This window comes from Bombina bombina, chromosome 2 (genome assembly GCF_027579735.1).
Source record: "Bombina bombina isolate aBomBom1 chromosome 2, aBomBom1.pri, whole genome shotgun sequence".
Classification (NCBI taxonomy): Eukaryota; Metazoa; Chordata; class Amphibia; order Anura; family Bombinatoridae; genus Bombina; species Bombina bombina.
This window is the reverse complement of record NC_069500.1, coordinates 947860959-947879572: the sequence shown is the minus strand read 5'-3', so window position 1 is coordinate 947879572 and position 18614 is coordinate 947860959. Positions and strand designations below refer to the sequence as shown.

Here is an 18614-nt window from a genome sequence, read left to right as displayed (position 1 = left end):
AGTCCAGCACTCACTTACAAGCTCTCAGCTAAGATTTAAGCAGATCGATGCTTGTGTTATTCAAGGGAAATACTGATCATCCGCTGTCACATTCAACTCCATTTGACCGTCTTGCCAATTTAACAAACATTCAACAGGTACGCTCGCATATATTCCAACGTAGCATACCTATCGTTCAAACCGCCACCCTTAAGGCCGCGAATGCCATAGAAATCAATGGGAGTCTGAAAACACAGAAAGGTTATGTTCGATGCTGCAAGACAATGAAGCACATTAGATAATAAAAGTAAATTAGGGAGATGTTACCCTATTTATGGATGATGTTACATCTTTGTCTCTCATTACAAAGCAAGGGGACAATATTATTGCTCCAAATTTGGTGCGTAGTATTGCTTCAAATTTTGAGCACTAGTAGATATAGGGATAAAAATTAAATAAATACATTACTACTTATGGATTATGTTACATCTTTGTCTCTCATTACAAAGCTAGGGGACAATATTATTGCTCCAAATTTGGTGCACTAGTAGATATAGGGATAAAAAATAAATAAATACATTACATAATATAGCTAACTTCCTTTTATTGGATACATCTATTTTCACCATGTTTAACACATGTAATACAAGTCCCACAGTCCGATACTCATCGCCGTACTTGATGCGCATGTTTTTGGCAGACTTTTTAATAAATAAGGCCGTCGTATGTAGATTCGCGGCAGTGATGTCTGGCGAGCATATTGACTCCAGCGAATGTGTTGAGATTGACGCAATGATAAATCGGTCCCCAAGGATTGACCTGCTGCTAAAATATGTATCTCAGAGAAATTACTGATTTTTAAAGGAACACTGAACCCAAATTTTTTCTTTCATGATTCAGATAGAGCATGCAATTTTAAGCAACTTTCTAATTTACTCCTATTATAAATTTTTCTTCATTCTCTTGCTTTCTTTATTTGAAAAGCAAGAATGTAAGTTTCGAAGCCGGCCCATTTTTTGTTCACAACCTGGGTTGTCCTTGCTGATTGGACAGCACCAATAAACAAGTGCTGTCCAGTGTTGTCTGGCTCCTTAGCTTAGCTTCAAGAAGCTAGATTATTTTTCAAATAAAGATAGCAAGAGAACAAAGAAAAATTGATAATAGGAGTAAATTAGAAAGTTGCTTAAATTGCATGCTCTATCTGAATTATAAAAGAAAAAAAAAAAATTTATGCTTACCTGATAAATTTCTTTCTTTTGCGATGTACCTAGTCCACGGATTCATCCGAACTTGTGGGATATTGTCCTTCCTGACAGGAAGTAGCAAAGAGAGCACCACAGCAGAGCTGTCTATATAGCTCCCCCCTTAACTCCACCCCCCAGTCATTCGACCGAAGGCCAAGGAAGAAAAGGAGAAACTATAAGGTGCAGAGGTGACTGAAGTTTACATAAAAAAAATACTATCTGTCTTGAATAGAAAGGGCAGGCCGTGGACTCGGTACATCGCAAAAGAAAGAAATTTATCAGGTAAGCATAAATTTTGTTTTCTTTTGCATGATGTACCGAGTCCACGGATTCATCCTAACTTGTGGGATACCAATACCAAAGCTTTAGGACAGGGATGAAGGGAGGGACAAGACAGGAACCTAAACAGAAGGCACCACTGCTTGCAAAACCTTTCTCCCAAAAATTGCCTCTGAAGAAGCAAAAGTATCAAATTTATAACATTTTGAAAAGGTATGAAGCGACGACCAAGTCGCAGCCTTACAAATCTGTTCAACAGAAGCATCATTTTTAAAAGCCCATGTGGAAGCTACCGCTCTAGTAGAATGAGCTGTAATCCTTTCAGGAGGCTGCTGTCCAGCAGTCTGATAAGCCAAACGGATGATGCTTTTCAGCCAAAAGGAAAGAGAAGTCGCCGTAGCCTTTTGACCCCTACGCTTTCCAGAATAGACAACAAACAAAGAAGATGTTTGACGAAAATCTTTGGTTGCCTGCAAATAAAATTTCGAAGCACGAACCACGTCCAAGTTGTGCAACAGACGTTCCTTCTTACAAGAAGGATTAGGACACAGAACAACAATTTCTTGATTGATATTCCTGTTAGTAACAACCTTAGGTAGGAACCCAGGCTTGGTACGCAAAACCACCTTATCAGCATGGAACACAAGATAAGGAGAGTCACATTGTAATGCAGATAGTTCAGAAACTCTTCGATCTGAAGAGATAGCAACTAGGAACAAAACTTTCCAAGATAAAAGCTTAATATCTATGGAATGCATGGGTTCAAACGGAACCCCCTGAAGAACTCTAAGAACTAAATTCAGACTCCGTGGCGGAACAATAGGTTTAAACACAGGCTTAATTCTAACTAAAGCCTGAACATCTGGAACATCTGCCAGACGCTTGTGCAACAAAATAGACAAGAGCAGATATCTGTCCCTGATAATCCTTTCTCCAATCCCTCTTGGAGAAAAGACAAAATCCTAGGAATCCTGATTTTACTCCAGGAGAAGCCTTTGGATTCGCACCAAAAAAGATATTTACACCATATCTTATGATAAATTTTCCTGGTAACAGGCTTTCGAGCCTGAATCAAGGTATTTATGACTGACTCAGAGAAACCCCGCTTTGATAGAATCAAGCGTTCGATCTCCAAGCAGTCAGTTGCAGAGAAATTAGATTTGGATGCTTGAATGGACCTTGAATCAGAAGGTCCTGTCTCAATAGCAGAGACCATGGTGGAAGGGATGACATGTCCACCAGGTCTGCATACCAAGTCCTGCGTGGCCACGCAGGCGCTATCAAAATCACTGATGCTCTCTCCTGTTTGATTCTGGCAATCAGACGTGAAAGGAGAGGGAAAGGTGGAAACACATAAGCCAGGTTGAACGACCAGGGTACTGCTAGAGCATCTATCAGTACAGCCTGAGGATCCCTTGACCTGGAGCCGTAACAAGGAAGTTTGGCGTTCTGACGAGACGCCATCAGATCCAACTCTGGTGTGCCCCATAGCCGAACCAGCTGAGCAAACACCTACGGATGGAGTTCCCACTCCCCCGGATGAAAAGTCTGACGACTTAGAAAAACTGCCTCCCAGTTCTCTACACCTGGGATATAGATCGCTGACAGATGGCAAGAGTGAGCCTTTGCCCATTGGATTATCCTTGAGATCTCTATCATTGCTAAGGAACTCTTTGTTCCGCCCTGATGATTGATATAAGCCACAGTCGTGATGTTGTCCGTCTGAAACCCGATGAATCTGGCCGAAGCCAGCTGAGGCCATGCCTGGAGAGCATTGAATATTGCTCTTAATTCCAGAATATTTATCGGTAGGAGAGCCTCCTCCCAAGTCCACAAACCCTGAGCTTTCAGGGAATTCCAGACTGCACCCCAGCCCAGAAGACTGGCATCTGTCGTCACTATAACCCATTCTGGCCTGCGGAAACACATTCCCTGGGACAGATGATCCTGTGACAACCACCAAAGAAGAGAGTCTATGGTCTCTTGATCCAGATTTATCTGAGGAGATAAATCCACATAATCCCCATTCCACTGATTGAGCATGCATAGTTGCAGTGGTCTGAGATGCAAGCGAGCAAACGGAACTATGTCCATTGCCGCTACCATTAGTCCGATTACCTCCATACACTGAGCCACTGACGGCCGAGGGATGGAATGAAGAGCTCGTCAGGTGGACAAAATCTTTGATTTCCTGACCTCCGTCAGAAATATTTTCATGTCCACCGAGTCTATCAGAGTCCCTAGAAATGAAACTCTTGTGAGGGGGGAAAGAGAACTCTTTTTTACGTTCACTTTCCACCCGTGAGACCTTAGAAAGGCCAACACTAAGTCCGTGTGAGACTTGGCTAGTTGGAAGGACGACGCTTGAATTAGAATGTCATCTAGATAAGGCGCCACTGCTATGCCGCGTGGCCTTAGAACCGCCAGAAGGGACCCTAGCACCTTCGTGAAGATTTGCGGTGCCGTGGCCAACCCGAAAGGAAGAGCCACAAACTGATAATGCTTGTACAGAAAGGCGAACCTGAGGAACTGGTGATGATCTTTGTGGATAGGAATGTGCAGATACGCATCCTTTAAGTCCACGGTGGTCATATATTGACCCTCCTGGATCAATGGTAAGATAGTCCGAATGGTCTCCATCTTGAAAGATGGAACTCTTAGGAATTGGTTTAGGATCTTGAGATCCAGAATTGGTCTGAAGGTTCCCTCCTTTTTAGGAACTATAAACAGATTGGAGTAGAACCCCTGCCCCTGTTCTGCTTTTGGAACTGGGCAGATCACTCCCATGGTAAAAAGGTCTTCTACACAGCGTAAGAACGCCTCTCTTTTTGTCGGGTTTACAGACAATTGAGAAAGATGGAACCTCCCCCTTGGAGGGGAATCCTTGAAATCTAGAAGGTATCCCTGGGTTACAATTTCTACTGCCCAGGAATCCTGAACGTCTCTTGCCCAGGCCTGAGCAAAGAGAGAGAGTCTGCCCCCTACTAGATCCGGTCCCGGATCGGGGGCTACTCCTTCATGCTGACTTAGTGGCAGCAGCAGGCTTTTTGGCCTGTTTACCCTTGTTCCAAGCCTGATTAGGTCTCCAGGTTGGCTTGGATTGAGCAAAGTTCCCCTCTTGCTTTGCAGCAGGGGAAGAGGTAGAGGGACCACTCTTGAAGTTTCGAAAGGAACAAAAATTATTTTGTTTGGTCCTTGTCTTATTTGACTTATCCTGAGGGAGGGTATGACCCTTCCCTCCAGTAATGTCTGAAATGATCTCTTTCAATGCAGGCCCGAATAGGGTCTTACCTTTGAAAAGAATGGACAAAAGCTTAGATTTAGATGACACATCAGCTGACCAGGACTTAAACCATAACGCTCTACGCACTAAAATGGCAAAACCTGAATTCTTAGCCGCTAATTTAGCAAGATGAAAAGCGGCGCCTGTAATAAAAGAATTAGCCAACTTAAGAGCCTTAATTTTGTCATCTAGTGGGGTCTCCATCTGAAGAGCCTCTTCTAGAGCCTCAAACCAAAAGGCAGCTGCAGAGATCCAGAGTAGCTAAAACCTCCCTGAGCAATAAGCGGAGGTGCTCTATCTTAAATTTAAATGCCGTCATATCTGAATCTGTCTGAGAGAACATCTTTCCTGAATCAGAAATCTCTCCCTCAGACAGCAAATCCCTCATCCCTACTTCAGAACATTGTGAGGGAATATCGGATATGGCTACTAAAGCGTCAAAAGGCTCAGAATTTGTTCTTAACCCAGAGCTACTGCGCTTCCCTTGCAACCCAGGCAGCTTAGATAAAACCTCTGTGAGGGTAGTATTCATAACTGAAGCCATATCTTGCAAGGTGAAAGAATTAGACGCACTAGAAGTACTTGGCGTCGCTTGTGCGGGCGTTACTGGTTGTGACACTTGGGGAGAACTAGATGGCAAAACCTGATTTCCTTCTGTCTGAGAATCATCTAATGCCAAACTTTTATAAGTCAAAATATGCTGTTTGCAATTTATAGACATATCAGTACAAGTGGGGCACATTCTAAGAGGGGGTTCCACAATGGCTTCTAAACAAATTGAACAATGAGTTTCCTCAGAGTCAGGCATGTTTAAAAGACTAGTAAAAAAGCAAGCAAGCTTGGAAAACACTTTATTTAATGAAAAAAACACAATTTGCAAAAACGGAACTGTGCCTTTAAGAGAAAAAAAAGGCATACACAAACTGCAAAACAGGTTAAAATTGCTTCAATTTTTCTGAAATTTTAACAGTGTACCCACTAAGCTTTAGAAGGATTGCACCACAAGTTAATAAGCAATAAACCCCCAAATGAAAAAACCGGATTGAAATATGTCTAAAACCGGTTAAAACCCCTATAGCACCTTGCCACAGCTCTAATATGGGGTTTAAAGCTTCAATTAGTCCCTCAGAAGACTCTCAGGACCTCAGGAGAAGTTGCTTGCTGCTTGTAAATGTAGGCCCCGCCCACCTCACTTGATGTTGCTGGGTCCTACACAAAACTAACAAAGCCTGCCTGAAAGCCATGTGGGTTATAAACAACCCCAAAGAACCCTCAAGCAAATGTCCCATAAAACAGAAAATGTTACTCCCAGACACAAAACGTTTGTCCCAAATTCACATAACAAACTGAGTGCCCACAAAAAATTAACCCTTTATGCAAGCTAGTAAAACCTCTGATAACACTAGGATTACTGCTTACCCTTCCCCTAATGGGGATACTGTCAGCCTTTCTGAGTTAACACAGTCTCTGCAGAAAATATGACTGAACATACCTCATTGTGCTGTATAGCAAGAAACTGTTCCTCACACTGAAGTTTTCCTGTACTCCTCAGCTTCTGTGGGAACAGTAGTGGACCTTAGTTGCTCCTCCAGACAGAAATCTTCATCTATGTCCTACCTGAGAGTAAATAGTACAACACCGGTACCATTTAAAAATAACAAACACTTGATTGAAGATAAAATAAAACTAAGGCCTAGATTTGGAGTTTGGCGGTAGCCGTGAAAACCAGCGTTAGAGGCTCCTAATGCTGGTTTTAGGCTACCGCCGGTATTTGGAGTCACTCAAAATAGGGTCTAACGCTCACTTTTCAGCCGCAACTTTTCCATACCGCAGATCCCCTTACGTCAATTGCGTATCCTATCTTTTCAATGGGATTTTTCTAACTCCGGTATTTAGAGTCGTGTCTGAAGTGAGCGTTAGAAATCTAACGACAAAACTCCAGCCGCAGGAAAAAAGTCAGTAGTTAAGAGCTTTCTGGGCTAACGCCGGTTTCTAAAGCTCTTAACTACTGTACTCTAAAGTACACTAACACCCATAAACTACCTATGTACCCCTAAACAGAGGTCCCCCCACATCGCCGACACTCGAATAAAATTCTTTAACCCCTAATCTGCCGACCGCCACCTACGTTATCCTTATGTACCCCTAATCTGCTCCCCCTAACACCGCCGACCCCTGTATTATATTTATTAACCCCTAATCTGCCCCCCTCAACGTCGCCTCCACCTGCCTACACTTATTAACCCCTAATCTGCCGAGCGGACCTGAGCGCTACTATAATAAAGTTATTAACCCCTAATCCGCATCACTAACCCTATAATAAATAGTATTAACCCCTAATCTGCCCTCCCTAACATCGCCGACACCTAACTTCAATTATTAACCCCTAATCTGCCGACTGGAGCTCACCGCTACTCTAATAAATGTATTAACCCCTAAAGCTAAGTCTAACCCTAACACTAACACCCCCCTAAGTTAAATATAATTTACATCTAACGAAATTAATTAACTCTTATTAAATAAATTATTCCTATTTAAAGCTAAATACTTACCTGTAAAATAAATACTAATATAGCTACAATATAAATTATAATTATATTATAGCTATTTTAGGATTTATATTTATTTTACAGGTAACTTTGTATTTATTTTAACCAGGTACAATAGCTATTAAATAGTTAAGAACTATTTAATAGCTAAAATAGTTAAAATAATTACAAAATTACCTGTAAAATAAATACTAACCTAAGTTACAATTAAACTATCAATAAATTAATTAAATAAACTACCTACAATTACCTACAATTAACCTAACACTACACTATCAATAAATTAATTAAATACAATTCCTACAAATAAATACAATTAAATAAACTAGCTAAAGTACAAAAAATAAAAAAGAACTAATTTACAAAAAATAAAAAAATATTTACAAACATAAGAAAAATATTACAACAATTTTAAACTAATTACACCTACTCTAAGCCCCCTAATAAAACAACAAAGCCCCCCAAAATAAAAAATGCCCTACCCTATTCTAAATTACTAAAGTTAAAAGCTCTTTTACCTTACCAGCCCTGAACCCTTTGCGGGGCATGCCCCAAGAAATTCAGCTCTTTTGCCTGTAAAAAAAAAACATACAATACCCCCCCCAACATTACAACCCACCACCCACATACCCCTAATCTAACCCAAACCCCCCTTAAATAAACCTAACACTAAGCCCCTGAAGATCATCCTACCTTGTCTTCACCTCACCAGGTATCACCGATCCGTCCTGGCTCCAAAATCTTCATCCAACCCAAGCGGGGGTTGGCGATCCATCATCCGGTGGCTGAAGAGGTCCAGAAGAGGCTCCAAAGTCTTCATCCTATCCGGGAAGAATAGGCGAACCGAACCGGCAACCGTCTTGATCCAAGCGGCATCTTCTATCTTCATCCGATGACGACCAGCTCCATCCTGAAGACCTCCACCGCGGACCCATCTTCTTCCGGCGACGTCCAACTGAAGAATGACGGTTCCTTTAAGGAATGGCGTCCCTCGAATTCCGATTGGCTGATAGGATTCTATCAGCCAATCGGAATTAAGGTAGGAATATTCTGATTGGCTGATGGAATCAGCCAATCAGAATCAAGTTCAATCCGATTGGCTGATCCAATCAGCCAATCAGATTGAGCTCGCATTCTATTGGCTGATCGGAACAGCCAATAGAATGCGAGCTCAAGCTGATTGGCTGATTGGATCAGCCAATCGGATTGAACTTGATTCTGATTGGCTGATTCCATCAGCCAATCAGAATATTCCTACCTTAATTCCGATTGGCTGATAGAATCCTATCATCCAATCGGAATTCGAGGGACGCCATCTTGGATGACGTCCCTTAAAGGAACCGTTATTCTTCAGTTGGACGTCGCCGGAAGAAGATGGGTCCGCGGTGGAGGTCTTCAGGATGGAGCCGGTCGTCATCGGATGAAGATAGAAGATGCCGCTTGGATCAAGATGGTTGCCGGTCCGGATCGCCTCTTCTTCCCGGATAGGATGAAGACTTTGGAGCCTCTTCTGGACCTCTTCAGCCACCGGATGATGGATCGCCAACCCCCGCTTGGGTTGGATGAAGATTTTGGAGCCAGGACGGATCGGTGATACCTGGTGAGGTGAAGACAAGGTAGGATGATCTTCAGGGGCTTAGTGTTAGGTTTATTTAAGGGGGGTTTGGGTTAGATTAGGGGTATGTGGGTGGTGGGTTGTAATGTTGGGGGGGGGGTATTGTATGTTTTTTTTATACAGGCAAAAGAGCTGAATTTCTTGGGGCATGCCCCGCAAAGTGCCCTGTTCAGGGCTGGTAAGGTAAAAGAGCTTTTAACTTTAGTAATTTAGAATAGGGTAGGGCATTTTTTATTTTGGGGGGCTTTGTTGTTTTATTAGGGGGCTTAGAGTAGGTGTAATTAGTTTAAAATTGTTGTAATATTTTTCTTATGTTTGTAAATATTTTTTTATTTTTTGTAACTTAGTTCTTTTTTATTTTTTGTACTTTAGCTAGTTTATTTAATTGTATTTATTTGTAGGAATTGTATTTAATTAATTTATTGATAGTGTAGTGTTAGGTTAATTGTAGGTAATTGTAGGTAGTTTATTTAATTAATTTATTGATAGTTTAATTGTAACTTAGGTTAGTATTTATTTTACAGGTAATTTTGTAATTATTTTAACTATTTTAGCTATTAAATAGTTCTTAACTAATAGCTATTGTACCTGGTTAAAATAATTACAAAGTTGCCTGTAAAATAAATATTAATCCTAAAATAGCTACAATGTAATTATAATTTATATTGTAGCTATATTAGGGTTTATTTTACAGGTAAGTATTTAGCTTTAAATAGGAATAATTTATTTAATAAGAGTTAATTAATTTCGTTAGATTAAAATTATATTTAATTTAGGGGGGTGTTAGTGTTAGGGTTAGACTTAGCTTTAGGGGTTAATCCATTTATTAGAATAGCGGTGAGCTCCGGTCGGCAGATTAGGGGTTAATAATTGAAGTTAGGTGTCGGCGATGTTAGGGAGGGCAGATTAGGGGTTAATACTATTTATTATAGGGTTAGTGAGGCGGATTAGGGGTTAATAACTTTATTATAATAGCGGTGCGGTCCGCTCGGCAGATTAGGGGTTAATAAGTGTAGGCAGGTGGAGGCGACGTTGAAGGGGCAGATTAGGGGTTAATAAATATAATATAGGGGTCGGCGATGTTAGGGCAGCAGATTAGGGGTACATAGGGATAATGTAAGAAGCGGAGGTTTACGGAGTGGCAGATTAGGGGTTAAAAATAAAATGCAGGTGTCAGCGATAGCGGGGGCGGCAGAATAGGGGTTAATAAGTGTAAGGTTAGGGGTGTTTAGACTCGGGGTACATGTTAGAGTATTAGGTGCAGACGTAGGAAGTGTTTCTGCATAGCAAACAATGGGGCTGCGTTAAGAGCTGAACGCGGCTTTTTTGCAGGTGTTAGGTTTTTTTTCAGCTCAAACAGCCCCATTGTTTCCTATGGGGGAATCGTGCACAAGCACGTTTTTGAGGCTGGCCGCGTCCGTAAGCAACTCTGGTATTGAGAGTTGAAGCTGCGTTAAAAATGCTCTACGCTCCTTTTTTGGAGCCTAACGCAGCCTTTATGTCGACTCTCAATACCAGAGTTATTTTTATGGTGCGGCCAGAAAAAAGCCAGCGTTAGTTTTTCGGGTCGTTACCGACAAAACTCCAAATCTAGCCGTAAGAGTTTAACACCTCTTCTCTTTACTCTTCCCTTAGAGCCAGCAAAGAGAATGACTGGGGGGTGGAGTTAAGGGGGAGCTATATAGAAAGCTCTGCTGTGGTGCTCTCTTTGCTACTTCCTGTCAGGAAGGACAATATCCCACAAGTTAGGATGAATCCGTGGACTCGGTACATCATGCAAAAGAAATTGGGTTTAGTGTCCATTTAACATTTGAGGGATAAAACAAATGCTTTTTATTCTCCATAGAATGAATTCTGTTTTTCACTCCAATTAATGTAATATCCAGTTTAAGAAGAAAAAAACCCCCAGCAAAATGTAACATTGGGTCTTGTAGACTTTAATTTAAAGGGATAGTAAACCCAAATTTTTCATTAATGATTCAGATAGAACATGTCATTTTAGGCAAATTTCTAATTTACTCCTATTATCATTTTTTTTTCCGTTCTCTTGCTATCTTTATTTAAAAAACAGGAATATAAAGCTTAGTAGCCGGGCCATTTTTGGTTCAGAACCTGGGTTACGCTTGCTTATTGGTATAATAGGAGTAAAGTAGAAAGTTGCTTAAAATTGCATGCTCTATCTGAATCATAAAAGAAAAAAAGTGGATTTAGTATCCCTTTAAGTTTGAGCAAGTATGAACATTTGAATGTTAATATCAGTGCTTTAAATATTGTTCTTGAATTAATGCTACATTCAATATACAAATAAAACATTTATTTTAAAAAAAATAGAAATATTTAAATTTACTGTTTTAAAGACACTAAAAAAATGCTCATTGTTCCATTTAAAAAATAATATTTCAAAATGTATTACAGTGCATTTTTTTAAGAATGAATGTTCACGTGCTAAATAAACCAATGTCAATCAAGACAGCAATAGATACCTAGGTATTAGTTGCACTTTAACTTTTTAAAAAAAAAAAATAGTTTTAAATCATAAAAAAAATGATCTGCTGTTCTTTAATATACATGACAAAAAAAAACAAAAAACGTTGAATGCAATGTTCCTTTGAATAAACTAGCCAAAACCATTGTCCATTCCTAATCTTGGATAATCTCAATTTTTTTTAGTAATGGACACACTATTTTCAAGTAATTCATTAACAGTATTAAAGTAACTATAGTCATAAAGAAATTATTTATATATATATATATATATACAGTACAAAGGATAACTATATTTTCTATATGCTGCATACACGCTTTTTTTTGTCTGAAATGCATTATGTTTCAGGTGTCAAAGGTTAACAGACTGTTCCCGAGCTCAGCAGAATGAGGAAAATTAAAAATATATATCTCTCAGTAATAAATCGAGTGAGACATCTTGCTGGATTCAAAAGTATTGCCAAAAATAGGCTAAATTCATTCTGGTCAAAATAATAGGTTAGGCAGAGGCTGCAATTGATTTTTAATTTTCATATAACATAGTCTGGGGAGAACACACACCTTTAATAGGTGGCTATTAATCTAAAGAATACATTTGTCTTATTATTTTTTTATTAAATGACCAAACATATAAATAAAATAAGAAAAAAAATCAAGAACAAAAAAAAATACCCAGAAGATTACACAGTAATAAAAAAAAGAAAAAAAAGAAACCATACATGTATTTATTTACATTACTATGATAGCTCAATTAAAAATGAATGTGCGAATAAGACCACATCTTTGATTAATAAAATATAATTCATTTTAAGATGTTAATTACATTTATGGGGGCCAATTTATCATGCAGCCTTGAGGCTCGCCAGAAACAGGAGTTAAGAAGCAGCGGTCTTAAGACCGCTGTTCCTTAACTCTTCTGGCATCTCTGAAGTGGCGGACTGCAATCATCCTGATCCAATCGGGATGATTGACACCCCCTGCTAGCAGTCGATTGGCCACAAATGTGCAGGGGGTGGCATTGTTCCCAATGATCCATTTTACCTGCTGGAATGTTTTAAATAGTTTACAAATATACCCTTTACCTTTATATTGACATTTGAAATAGCTGATTTTGACAGTGGTATCCCAACTTATACTTAAAGTTTATATACTTAAGTATAGGAAATAGAAAAGCTGCGTAAACATAGGCAGCAGAAGAAAGTACACCTAGTGGGAGGTAGGAGAGATAAGCAATACAATGTTAATTTTTAATTGTTCTCTGTAAGGCCATGACATTCAGAAGATTCTCCATTTTGAAGAAAAATTATAGTTTAGACATAAAAGGGGCTGAACTCACTGAATGCTTAAAATAAGAAGGGTGGAACTCCCCAGCACTGTGAGATCTCTCTCATTTATGTATGTGAAGGAGAGACTGGCCCAGTGCAATATAGCACTCTATGATATCAGAGTTTTGTTACACTTACACTTTGTGCTTTGTATTTAATATTACTATACATATCAGATTGGGTCCTTTCAGTATCATTGCATCTGAGCCGTCGTTAGCACTAGAGTGGGAAACTCTGCGACAGCTCAGAGCCGTCGTTAGCACTAACGATGTTAAAGGAACACAAAAAACAATTTTTTTCTTTCATGATTCAGATAGGACATGCAGTTTTAAACAATGTTCTAGTTTACTTCTATTATCAAATTTTCTTTGTTCTCCTAATATTTTTTGTTTTAAAGCAAGAATGTAAGCTCTGGAGTGAGCATATGTCTTGAGTACTATATGGCAGCAGTATTGCAAAAATATTATCCATTTGCAAAAGCACTAGATGCCATGTAGTGCTTCAGACACCTACCTAAGTATCTCTTCAACAAAGAATATCATGGAAATAAAGCAAATGTATTTGATAATTGAAATAAATTGGACACTTTTAAAAGTATATGCTCTGCCTCAACCACAACATTTTAGGTTTCATATCACTTCCCTAGACACAAAGGGCTTGTCACCATCATTGTGTTAATACAATCTCCACTGCTCAACTTCATCATAAATGTTGAGATAATAAACGGCAAATTAGGAAGATATATGTGGCAAGGTTAGGCTTGTGGAGACTGTCATGTGCTCTTGCATTTCTCAGCACTGGAAAAATGACAAATTTTAGATTTAATTATAGGAAAAAAGGCCAAAATTAATAATGAAAGTATATTGCAAAGTTGTTTTACTACATTTCATTACACATTGTATGCTACAAGATCAAAGTGTTTACTGTTCCTTTAAAGGCATGGTATATAATAAAATAAATAAGTAGACCTACCTTAAAAGGAAAGTTCCTTTCTGTCATGGGACTTAGAGGAAGTGAATTGGTGCTACTTGCTGGGCTCATATCTGCACTCTGTATAGAGAAAAATAAAATACAATTAAAATATTAAACACATTTCTAAATATATTTTGAGCAAGCAACAATAATTAATATAATTTATATTGATAATTCAAAATTTCTTACTTAAAAAATTCTGAAAAGGTTTTTCATTGTAGAAATGTAAGTCCCAGATAACAGTTGCATTAACATTTTATGGGTTTGTTTGGCACAACGAGTTTAATAGACTATGTCCTTTGGCAGGTTGTCTTTTTCATATAAAGTTATTGATAGAAACTAAAGCAAAATAAAATGTATTGTGAGTAGATTTCTGGAGGTGATGCACATAAAATTTAACAATGGAAAATCTAGAAATCTTAAACAACAGGGATAGTCAAGGAAGGCAACAGTGTATACAGTACAGACATGGGGTATTTATAAAATGTCGGGCGGACATGATTCGCTGTAATGTATGCTGTCAGCATTTAACATTGCTGAAATGCTTGTGCAATGCCGCCCCCTGCACATTTGCGGCCAATCGGCTACTAGCAGGGGGTGTCAATCATCTCAATCGTATCCGAATGGGATGATTGCTGTCTGCCACCTCAGAGGTGGTGGGTGAGTTAAGGAGCAGCGGTCTTACGATTGCTGCTTCTTAACATAAGTTTCAGTCAAACCTGAAACTTCGGGGGTAGATTGCAGCATTCGCTGCTTGATAAATCTACCCCATAGGCCGAGAGTACTTTAGGGCTCCATTTAATAAGCAGTTGTTTCAGTCTCGCTCAGAGCGAGCCTGAAAAGCTAGCTAAGTAACAGCATTTAATAAGCATTGTTTCAGTCTCGCTCAGAGCGAGCCTGAAAAGCTAGTTAAGTAACAGCGGTCACAAGATCGTTTCTACTTAACCAATCTGTGATACTTTAGGTTGCGGATTGCAATATTCTCGATTGGATCGAGATGATTGACAGCCCCCTGTTGCGTGCAATTATCAGTGCACGCAGGGGGCGGCAATGCACAATTAGCAAATTGCTGGGCAGACGAGGTTCACCCGGCCTTTGATAAATGGAGCCCTAAGAAACAACCTTGCTTCAAATGAAATGTACATTGCAACCATTTTCATAATTTTTGGCTTCAACAATGCTTAATCAAATGCTTACGCTAATATAGTAACAGTAGTTAAATAAATCATTAAATTTACCACTTGAACCCAGTTAAAACTAAAGATAAATAGAGGTATTAAGACCAAGGGGCTGTGATGTAATATGTTCCCCAAGGCCAAAAAGTTTTTGTATAACACCCGAGGTGTTACATTAAAAATTCTGTAATATAATTAATTGATTAATTTTCTTGAAATAAATATATATATATATATATATATATATATATATATATATACAGTATCTCACAAAAGTGAGTACACCCCCACATTTTTGTATTTTTTTTATTATATATTTTCATGTGATAACACTAAAGAAATTACACTTTGCTACAATGTAAAGTAGTGAATGTACAGCCTGTATAACAGTGTCAACATCTACTGTGACATACTGAAGCAGAGCATGATCCCCTCCCTTCGGAGACTGGGATATAGGGCAGTATTTCAACATGATAACGACCCCAAACACACCTCCAAGATGACCACTGCCTTGCTAAAGAAGCTCAGGGTAAAGGTGATGGACTGGCCAAGCATGTCTCCAGATCAAAATACTATTGAGCATCTGTGGGGCATCCTCAAATGGAAGATGGGGGAGTGCAAGGTCTGTAACATCCACCAGCTCTGTGATGTCATCATGGAGGAGTGGAAGAGGATTCCAGTGGCAACCTATGAAGCTCTGGTAAACTCCATTCCCAAGAGGGTTAAGGCAGTGCTGGATAATAATGGTGGTACTCACTCTTGTTGCCAACGGTTTAGACATTAATGGCTGTGTGATGAGATATTTTGAGGAGACAGCAAATTTACACTGTTATACAGGCTGTACACTCACTACTTTACATTGTAGCAAAGTGTCATTTCTTCAGTGTTGTCACATGAAAAGATATAATAAAATATTTACAAAAATGTGAGGGGTGTACTCACTTTTGTGAGATACTTTACATATACATGTGCATACCGCCCAACAATTCTATATATTTTGTTGCAGTTTCAAGAGACTGCCCCAGCTCTGCCCACAACTCATGCCAAATGTGCTTGACCCTGTCCCTGACACACCTCTCTCAACCATGGCACCATCCCTTCTGTCACAGCCCAACCAACAAAACACCTGGGTGTCGTGTCCATGAGTCCCCCTCACCTCCCTGATTGCCAAATTCAAATTATTCTATACAATACTGTATAAATATTGCCACATGGTTAGGGTTTGGGTTAATATTAGGGCAATGGTTGGGACCTGGGTAAAAGGCTAGGCTCAAGGTTAACTTAGGAGCAATACATTATGGCCTTCGCTGACAGTCAAGAGGTTAAATGCAGAATGCTGTATTCTAGTAACAGAAAAGTGACTTAAAACAATTGCCTTTCTTGATAACCTTTGAAAAGGCTAGCATTGTGACTGTGCAACACTTCAGTGTCACCCATGACATTTTAAATGTGTACTTTTGCCTTAGCATTTTGAAAGTGGCAACATTGTAATAGTAATCAAAACTGTCACACACTGTAGGTCTGGTATACATATATATATATATATATATATATATATATATATATAAAAATAAATAAATAAAAGTAGATAAGGAAAATCCTACATCTGGATTATACAGTATACAGTATATATATGACACAGACAAATACCACTGGATAACCAAATTGTAACTAATGTTTTCTAATGATATTTATGATAATATTATCAGTTATTTGTACAGCGCTGGCAGATATCAATTAATTTGAATGGACGTGAATTTGAAAACCCAATTTCATTGTTTTAAGATATTTTGTGTGTCTCCTTTAATGGACTTAATTGATGCTGTAAAATACGTTACTAAACCTTCAGAACATTGCTCAGTTCCTGGTACTCTAACACAGCAGAAAAGGGTTAACGGGTCAATAGATTCTCATGATAACTGGTTGTTACTCTAGCCAATCAATCAGTGCAAAAGGACACCTGCAGTTGCTGATTGGTTGGCTCATGCAGCTTCATGTAGTAAGGGAAACTTATAAAGGTCATGCAGTACCTCAACCACTATGATGGTAATTAAATCTGACCTATGATCTCCGAGGGAGAGCAGAAAGGATTATTGTACACAATAGTAAAATACAGAGCAGTGCTCTGTTGGCTTCCTATTATTTCTTTTGAAAGTGCCACTCACCGTGAGACTGGGATTAATTAAGTTAGAACACGTAACACATGAGTAGATTGTATGACTTGACATCACTCTAACCTGGTTTTACCATCGACATCAGAACATTTGCAACCACAAAATATTTTTTTATGTATAAGAACATTACATCTTGGGTTATTCTGCTAAAAATGAAAAATTGAATGTTCTATCCAAGGTTAGATACAACCTAAATGTCCATTGCTATAGTTAGAGTAAAATTAAAAGGTACTTGAAGATGTTCTATCTTACATATGAAGAGCAATACATGTTGAAAATATACTTTTTTCACCTACTAAAAGTATTTTAAAGGGACATTGTTCACTAGATTTATATAGCCCATCTGCGGGTGTTTTTGTAACAATGTATAGCTTTGGTTATTTTTTAATAACATTGTGCTGATTTTAAGACCCTACAATTTATAGATGTATACTGATGTCTACAGACTTATGCTTGCTCCTGTTTGTATAATGGGTCTTTTCATATGCAGGGGGTGTCCCATTTCAGCCCATTTTAGTGGGTGTCCCAGCCTAACCTCAACAGTGCTAAACTGGGAGCTTGTAAGTACGATTTTAAAAGATTTTTATATCAGTATCTGGGCATATTCTTCTTTATAGCAGTTCTATTACAAGAAGTTATATGAAAATTGGTGTATACTGTTCTTTAAACCCTTAATCTATTGTGACGTGTATATATATATATATATATATATATATATATATACAGACACACGTTATGCGGTACTTTGCTTATTGTACTGCACAGCATATTAATATCATATGTTTGAGTTGCAGGAAGCTCCAGCCTTTAAGTTACAGTCGAGAGCTGGAGGTCCTGAGCTCATGGCATTTATATGCATATGGAACTGGAGCGTGATCATGTGCTCTGGTTCCATATGAAGGCAGATGCCAGATCGTTACAGAAGGTTAAACAAACTGAGCTGCATTAAAGGCTTCACTAATTAAAAAAGACTCACTAATTGGATTCAACAGAAAGTCAATGCTATTCCGCAGAGTTCATAGATGCAGCCCAGAATGTGATGTCATCAGTGGGCAGAGCTTGGCAGCCATTTCAAAGTGACCAGAAACAATATTCATTTTAAAATAACTTTTACTGTTACTGCTGCATGATATAGAAAGGGTGCATGAGGATATTTGCACCTTAATCTAAAGTAAGACTTTAAGATGACTAAGGAGACTGTCCCTTTGAGGAAGTTTACTTTGACATCTCACAAGATTTAAGTGAAATCTCATGAAATCACATCAAAGCAATGCATGACCTCAGCACTGCTGATGCTCATGTGATATTTTCATGTCAGCTTTTTACAGTTATGTTGCATCACTTTCAAGTGATTTAGCACATGACTATTATGTCCCTTTGACAAATTAAATGTGTACTACAATGTCCCATTTATACATCTAAACAGTAAACACAGGTTTCCCTGCTCTGTATGGTTGTTAAAGAGGTTGTAGCTAGAATATATACCATAAAATATCTGCATTAAACCTACTGATCTCAGCTATGCTACAACCCAT

At 38.7% G+C, this 18614-nt stretch overlaps 1 protein-coding gene across 2 annotated transcripts in view; it reads right to left on the bottom strand.

Moving 5' to 3' along the window:
• CCSER1 (coiled-coil serine rich protein 1) overlaps positions 1-18614 on the bottom strand; it is a 1500652-nt gene that overhangs the window by 338548 nt on the left and 1143490 nt on the right. For both annotated transcript variants that reach the window (XM_053703431.1, XM_053703432.1), the window contains exon 7: positions 13731-13808. In XM_053703431.1, the coding sequence (XP_053559406.1) occupies positions 13731-13808 (78 nt within the window). The remainder of the gene's footprint in view (positions 1-13730; positions 13809-18614) is intronic.